The sequence below is a fragment of the Ranitomeya variabilis genome, chromosome 1 (assembly GCF_051348905.1).
Source record: "Ranitomeya variabilis isolate aRanVar5 chromosome 1, aRanVar5.hap1, whole genome shotgun sequence".
In the NCBI taxonomy this organism is placed as follows: domain Eukaryota; kingdom Metazoa; phylum Chordata; class Amphibia; order Anura; family Dendrobatidae; genus Ranitomeya; species Ranitomeya variabilis.
Window position 1 is genome coordinate 589,759,445 of NC_135232.1, and position 8,164 is coordinate 589,767,608.

The window sequence follows — 8,164 nt, forward strand, 5'->3', positions numbered from 1 at the left end:
AGCGTTAGTGAGCGCTTTAAATAGAGCGCCAAAACGTTTTTTTTTTTTTTTTTTTCTCGCGCATGCGCAGATCAGTGCCGGCTCCCCCGCCCTGGATCCGGCCTAGGCGCCCCGGAAGTCCAAGAACCACTTCCGGGGTAGCCTGTATGTGCGGCGGTCGGCGCACGCGCGGCCCGGGATTCCACGCCGGCCGCTGGAAGGTCACCTTACCCGGCTCCTGCTGCCGTACCGCACGCTGGGAAGGACGCCGGTCGGCCTTTCCCGGACCCGGCCGTCTGCCCGCTCCATCAGACGAGGGGGGAGCCGTCTAACGGAACTCCCCCGACGCTGCTTCTGAGCCGCAGCCCCTGCCGTTCTCACGGATACTGCGCAGGCGGCATGCAAGCCCAGGTATGTCTTCTCAGTAAGAGTCCTGTCGTTCCCGCAGGAACAGGAAACCTAAACTGAGGAGGAGAGGCGGACCGCCCCCATTTATTTCTCAATAGGTTTCCTGTTCCTGCGGGGCGGATCCCTCTCTCCAGTAGGGTGCTGTCGTGGCGAAGAGTAAAATGTTATTTATTACCGTATATACTCGAGTATAAGCCGACCCCCCTGATTTTGCCAGAAAAAAAACTGGGAAAACTTAATGACTCGAGTATAAGCCTAGGGTGGGAACTGCAGCAGCTACTGAAAAGATGCTCCATATACAACTATGCCCCATATAATGCTCCCCGCAGTTCATTATGGCCCCATAAGATGCTCCATTTGACAATGTGCCCCATATAATGCTCCATGCAGTTCATTATGGCCCCATAAGATGCTCCATATAACAATGTGCCACATTATAATGCTGCTGCAATAAAAATAAAAAAATAAAAAATAAATTACATACTCACCTGTCATCGCAGCCCGCTGCTCCTCAGCGACACGTCTCTCCGCAGTGACTGTTCAGGCAGATGGCGGCGTGCACACTAATACGTCATCGCGCCCTCTGACCTGAACAGTCACTGCAGAGGACGCGGAAGACGGGGCGGCGGTGGAACGAGGAAAGGTGAATATGAAATACTCACCTGCTCCCGACGCGGTCCCCGGCAGCTTATCCCGGACAGATGGTCTCCGGCGCCCGAAGCTTCTTCCTCTGTTCACTGGTACTGCTCATTACAGTAATGAATATGCGGCTCCACCCCTATGGGAGTGGAGTCCATATTCACTACTTTAATGAGCGGTACCATGTGACAGCTGAAAAGGGGAAGAAGCTGCCGGCGCTGGAGACCATGGAACATGCAGGAACCGCGCCAGGAGCAGTTGAGTATTTGACCGTCGTCTCTCCCCCTCACCCGCCGACCATGACTCGAGTATAAGCAGAGAGGGGCACTTTCAGCCCCCTCAAAAATGGGCTGAAAATCTTGACTTATACTCGAGTATATACGGTAAATGTTTTCTGCGATATGACTTAATTTTTATGCCTTTAAATCTAAGTTTGAAAGATGCCAACTTTCCATTTTTTTTACAAATAAACGCAAGTCACATCAAAGAAATGTTACCACTAACGCAAAGTACAATATGTCACAAAAAAAAAAAAATCTCAGAATCAGTGGGATCCATTGAAGCGTTCTAGAGTTATTACCCCATAAAGTTCAGAATTGTAAAAACTGGCCCGGTCAGGAAGATGAAAACAGACTTCTGGGAGAAGGGATCAAGGAAGAAAAGACATTTTTGTTTACTCCGTTAGATAGCCTATTTGCTTGGACGGGGGTCTTAAATGGTTAAATGCTTAATGGTTAATGCTTAAAGGGACTCTGTCACCTCAAATTGGCGGGATATTTAAATGACTGCGGGCAAAGCCGAAAAGCATTACTGCACATGCGTCCGCGCACTATGTCCCGGAAGTATTTAGCTGTGTTGCGCGAGCGCATGCGCAGTAAAGCTTTTCGGCTTTGCCCGCGGTTCGGCAAAGCATACTGCGCGACCAAAGATTGCATTGCGCACGAGCCAACTATGGAGCACAAGTACTCTAATTCACTAACATATTGAGGACAACAGAGACGGACGGGGTGGAGAAATGAAGATGAAACGCTGCCCAACAGACAGGTAAAAAGTCATTTAAATATCCCGCCAATTTGAGGTGACAGAGTCCCTTTAAAATAAGTGATGTCCTTAACCCCCTTCCCTCATTGAGCATACTGTAAAGGTTTCCATTCCCTGACAGCAAACAGATCTAAAGAGGACGACTAAAAAGTCACCGACAATTAACTGCTTCCGCCGCAGTCCTTAGCAGGTGAGCACTGACCTTTGTCTATGTGCACGGTCAAGATCTTCTTCTCCCTGATCACCTTCTGGCCGCTGCAGTCACGGCATCGATCTCGTGACCTGATACACTTGCCCTCTCCGCGGCACTCGGAACATGTGGTCTGCAGGGTGTGCATCAATCCTGGCATTTGCCCTAAGAGGTGTGTTTCCATTCCACTTCCACGACACTTTGGACACTGGACCCCTGCTCCATGCCGGGCCCCGAACCCTACAGAATTAGCAATTAAAGGGTTAGTACACAAGCAAATTAAAGATAATTACGGAGATTGATTTTAAGATTGATTACATATTGAAGCATTTTCTTTTTCCAGGAGAAAAAAAAAAAACACACAGATTATTATTTTTTTTTTTTAATGGTTAAAGTCCCACAAGGGAACCTGTATTGACTGGACCTCATATGATACACTGCAATACTTCTGTATTGCAGAGTATTAAGCTGCAGTGTCACACGGGTATCTCCTGTTGGTACCTTCCCCTGGCAGGGCCTAATAGGTGTAATATGATGGCAGCCATGGTTAGTGCCCCCACCTGCCATATCAAGACATTGACACCCTGTGGCTGTGTGAAAAGGGGGGCAGATGTAGGGACTGTGGCATCTAAGGGGTTAACCTGTAATACTGTACACCATTTTCATTGCCATCTTTGTACTCCCATTGCTTCCATATTCTACAACACTTCACCTTGACACTTTGGGCAGATGACATTCTTCTGGAGGGAGAGTCTCCGGGTAGCGCCATTGTACAGATCCTCCAAGGAGACCACCAGATGATGGGTGACGGTTTTACCTGAGAACAGTTGACAGACACGCAATCCTGAATTAATGGTTTCCCAGATCTCTGCTTGCTGTCAGTGAATGGGACTGATCAACACCTCATTTTTCCGGCCCAGTCCCTCTCCTTTACCTTTCCTGTCACCTTGGGATTGACTTCTGGAGCCGCCACCGAAGAAGACGCTGAATATGTCCATAGGCGAGCCATGATGGCTCCTTTGACCGTCTTTCAACCCCGACTCGCCGCTGTGGTCGTACAGGTCTCTCTTGTGGGAATCAGACAGCACCTCGTAGGCTTTGGAGATCTGGTTGAACTATAAAAAAAATAGTAAGTAAAAATGGAGTGACTTTATTGCGCCAGCCTTTAAAAAAAAATAAATAAAGGTTCATCCTCCAGTCACATCCAAAGCTGTGTCGAAGTAGAATAATGGCTCTATATCGAAGTTGCGACACAGTCTTACCTTTTCTCCAGCATTGGGGTTCTTATCTGGGTGATACTTTAACGCCAGGCGCCTGAACGCCCTCTTTATCTGCTCGAAGGAGGCGGCTGGAGGGACCCCCAGAATGTCGTAATAGGCAGTTTCCTTCACCATCCTGCAGAAATATACTGAACTGTGAGAGAAGTAGGGGTCTACAACCTCAGAATGCGTCATCAATGTCAGATCAATGGGGGTCTCGCACCTGGCACCGATCCTCCGTACACTATGTACTTCTGTTGACCGAAGCTCCTTTAGTCAACTGATCATAGGGGGTGTTAGGTGTTGGACCCCCACCAATCTGACACGGATTGGTCATTAATATCTCAGTCCTGGACAACCCCTTTAAATCCCTAGCTGTGCATTATCACCCAGCCATTGCATTGCTACAGGCATCTAACCGCTTAGATGCTATGGTCGCTCTTGTGCGCGGCATCTAAGGGGTTTAATTGTGCAATCTCCGATCCGGTCAGTTCTATTTGCCACATACAACAAGTGACATACTGCATTATGGGAGATGGAGTTTTTAGGGTCAGACTACAGTACAAAACCTGTGAAGACTACAACTCTTATCAGCATATTGTGGTAGGGATTCTGGATTAAAAGAAGTTTACCATCTCTAATACATAATTCCCAACAGCCCCAGATATCCCGGGACACATGGGTCAAAATGGAATGAGTAAATCCTGCCCAAACGTGGGCGACTGAGGCGAAACAGGAGCTTTATCAGGAGCTAATATACACAGCAGTGATCATTTATAGGCACACTGTATATAGGAGTATTACACACTAACAGACTAGAAGTATAATTACCCACTGGCGTATGAGACCACCCAATCTACTGTAAAGAATTTAAAAGGACTTTACATTTAATAGAGCACCAGAGGGTGCAATCAGGCGAAACATAACTGCAGCTGGAGTTTCCATCATGCTTCCTAGTCCCCCCTGATGGCCTTACACTGACAACACCAGGTTCAAACTATATGAGTCTGTCTCCCTACCAAAGAAATGAATGGGTTTATATAAATCATGCTCCACAGTGGGAGATCGAGGTGGCACAGTGCCATATATTATATTGTGGCAGAGAACGGTACTGCAGATGCATCTCATTCACTTATATGGGAGTGAGCTGCGGCACCATCCATGGCCACTATGCTAAGAAAGGCAATGTGTCGGTTCCGATTACCATATCATGAATAATAAAGCCTTTGCCCCAACTTCTCACAGTAGAGAATCTGTTACGATCGCATTCTGTTCACTTACGGCAAACAGAGATCTTGGAAAGTTGCAGAACTATCCTTCTAGGCCTACAATATGAAAAGAAAACAGGAAACGAAGACGGAAGCCGCAGAACCAGTTCTAGCAGAAAGTTAGTTCCCATGAGCGTCACCCCTCCCCGCCCAATAATAAGGAGGAGGCAGTTCCTAGAAGTTGTTCCCATCCATGAGCTGACTACAAACACGAGTGTCCAAATGATAGCACACACCTAAGATACCCCCTAGATTCTATAGTGTCCAAAGGACAGCCTGCACCTGAGATACCCCTATAGTGTTTATAGTGTTTACATGACAGTCCACAGCTAAAAACTCCTATAGTGTGTCCACATGACATCCTGCACATCTATGATACCCCTATAGATTCCAGTGTCCACAGGACAGCCTGCACACCTATGATACCCCTATAGATTCGTGTCCACATGACATCCTGCACATCTATGATACCCCTATAGATTCTACACTGTCCACATGACAGCCTGCACACCTATGATACCCCTATAGATTCCTTAGTGTCCACAGGACAGCCTGCACACCTATGATACCCCTATAGATTCCTTAGTGTCCACAGGACAGCCTGCACACCTATGATACCCCTATAGATTCCTTAGTGTCCACAGGACAGCCTGCACACCTATGATACCCCTATAGATTCCTTAGTGTCCACAGGACAGCCTGCACACCTATGATACCCCTATAGATTCCTTAGTGTTCACAGGACAGCCTGCACACCTATGATACCCCTATAGATTCTACACTGTCCACAGGACAGCCTGCACACCTATGATACCCCTATAGATTCCTTAGTGTCCACAGGACAGCCTGCACACCTGATACCCCTATAGAATCCTTAGTGTCCACAGGACAGCCTGCACACCTATGATACCCCTATATATTCCATAGTGTCCACAGGACAGCCTGCACATCTATGATACCCCTATAGATTCCTTAGTGTCCACAGGACAGCCTGCACACCTATGATACCCCTATAGATTCTAGTGTGCCCACAGTACAGCCTGCACACCTGATACCCCTATAGATTCTACAGTGTCCACAGTACAGCCTGCACACCTGATACCCCTATAGATTCTACAGTGTGTCCACAGGACGGCCTGCACACCTATGATATCCCTATAGATTCTACAGTGTGTCCACAGGACGGCCTGCACACCTGATACCCCTATAGATTCTACAGTGTGTCCACAGGACGGCCTGCACACCTATGATACCCCTATAGATTCTACAGTGTGCCCACAGGACAGCCTGCACACCTGATACCCCTATAGATTCCATAGTGTCCACAGGACAGCCTGCGCACCTATGATACCCCTATAGATTCTAGTGTGCCCACAGTACAGCCTGCACACCTGATACCCCTATAGATTCTACAGTGTGTCCACAGTACAGCCTGCACACCTGATACCCCTATAGATTCTACAGTGTGTCCACAGGATGGCCTGCACACCTATGATACCTCTATAGATTCTACAGTGTGTCCACAGGACGGCCTGCACACCTGATACCCCTATAGATTCTACAGTGTGTCCACAGGACGGCCTGCACACCTATGATACCCCTATAGATTCTACAGTGTGTCCACAGGACGGCCTGCACACCTGATACCCCTATAGATTCTACAGTGTGTCCACAGGACGGCCTGCACACCTGATACCCCTATAGATTCTACAGTGTGTCCACAGGACGGCCTGCACACCTATGATACCCCTATAGATTTTGTAGTGTCCACACGACCTAGAGAGAGCAGACCGCCACAATCCACAGCCTCACTGATCACGTGACGACAGAGTGCTAGCTCTTGGGCTCACTCCCTGTGATCATACAGACAGATCATACTACTATAACAGATTTTGGGGGGTTCCTTCTTACCTGTAACCCGACCCCCAGTCCAATCCAGTTAACCACGTCACAGCTCACCAACACCCTGCGCCTGTACCTTTAATTCCTCTCCGAACTCTCTGGAAGCACTACCACGCCCCCTTTACGACGATATCCAGCCCACCGTCACGCCTTTTAGCTGACTATCTACGTTCTAAACCACGCCTCCATTGCAGCCTCCAAGAATTAATACGAGATTAGAACCACGCCCTACTGGGTTTCACATCCCCATGTCTTTGGTCCATGTCTAACGGCCAATCACAGGAAAACAGGGATGAAACCACGCCCATATCCCCTACGTCATCGTCTTTCTAATCTCCCGCCTTTCTTATGGAACCCTCTGGAATCACCCACCTCTCACCCCCCACCCCCCGTAGTGACTACGCTCACTCTATAAAATGCGCGCCGCTTTTGCGCAGTTATAAGATCTCATAATACCATACTCCGCTCGGAGGTGACGCAGAGAGACACACAGACACGCACTTTACCTCAGAGTCTTCATTTTTACGCTTTTGTTCTTCCGACATCCGTGACTTATTTATTTTTCCGCCATGTGAGGGCCCATTTTTTGCTGGACGAATCCTAGTTTTGTACGACACCATTCATTTTGCCACGTAATGTACTGAAAGACATTCGAAGTGCGGTGAAATAATAATAATAAAAAAAAAAAAAACTCGTTTTCACCATTGCTTGAAAACGTTGAAAACATTACTGGAAACAGAATTCTTTAGGTCGTTGTTACATTTTTGTTGTATCTTTGGAAATAAAAATCTGAACAGTTTTGAAAAACTTTCCTATTGTTTCCCCATAATCTAGGCTTAATTTTCCAGCGATGGCGCTCTGTGGCGGCACACCGACCTGCCATTTTTGTCTATATTCGTTTTTTTTTTTTTGCCAGATTTTTTTGGGGAGGTGTGGCAACCAAGACAAAAATAATTTTTGCAGTTCAATTTTTTTATGGCATTTTTTATACAGGTTAACTTTTTTCGGATGCAGAGACACCAAATATATATATTTTTAATTCCTTTACTTTTGTGTTGTAAGCAAAGAGGGGGGTTATTAAAAATTTTTTTTACATAAAATTTACATTTTTATTTTGTCATTTTTAGTCATTGCATTTACACCAAACGTTTTTCCACATATCTCAAAGCGGAATTAAAGGAAATCTGTCACCCCGTTTTTAGCCTATAAGCTAAGGCCCCTGGCATCAGGGGCTTATCTACAGCATTTGTAATGAAAAACGGGTTAGATTATACTCACCCAGGGGCGTTCCAGTCTGATGGGCGTCACGGTCCGGTCCGGGGCCTCCCATCTTCATAGGATGACGTCCTCTTCCTTCCGCAGCTCCGGCGCAGGTGTACTTTGTTTGCCCTGTTGAGGGAAAGGTCAGAGAGGCCCGGCGCCTGCGCACTACAGTACTTTGCTCTGCCCTCAACAGGGCAAATCAGTACGCCTGCACC

The 8,164-nt window shown here is 47.3% G+C and overlaps 1 protein-coding gene across 2 annotated transcripts in view; it reads right to left on the bottom strand.

Moving 5' to 3' along the window:
* LOC143769567 (dnaJ homolog subfamily A member 1-like) overlaps nt 1–6,867 on the bottom strand; it is a 28,284-nt gene extending 21,417 nt beyond the window's left edge. The window contains exons 1-5 of one of the 2 annotated variants that reach the window (XM_077258249.1): nt 6,696–6,867; nt 3,520–3,652; nt 3,192–3,372; nt 2,970–3,074; nt 2,270–2,497 (exon numbers count right to left, since the gene is read on the bottom strand). In XM_077258249.1, coding sequence (XP_077114364.1) covers nt 2,270–2,497; nt 2,970–3,074; nt 3,192–3,372; nt 3,520–3,651 — 646 coding nt within the window. In that variant the 5' untranslated portion in view covers nt 3,652; nt 6,696–6,867. Of the gene's footprint in view, nt 1–2,269; nt 2,498–2,969; nt 3,075–3,191; nt 3,373–3,519; nt 3,653–4,797; nt 4,884–6,695 lie in introns of those variants that run through there. The other variant, XM_077258257.1, reaches the window with a different exon arrangement.
* Nucleotides 6,868–8,164: the final 1,297 nt, after the last annotated feature.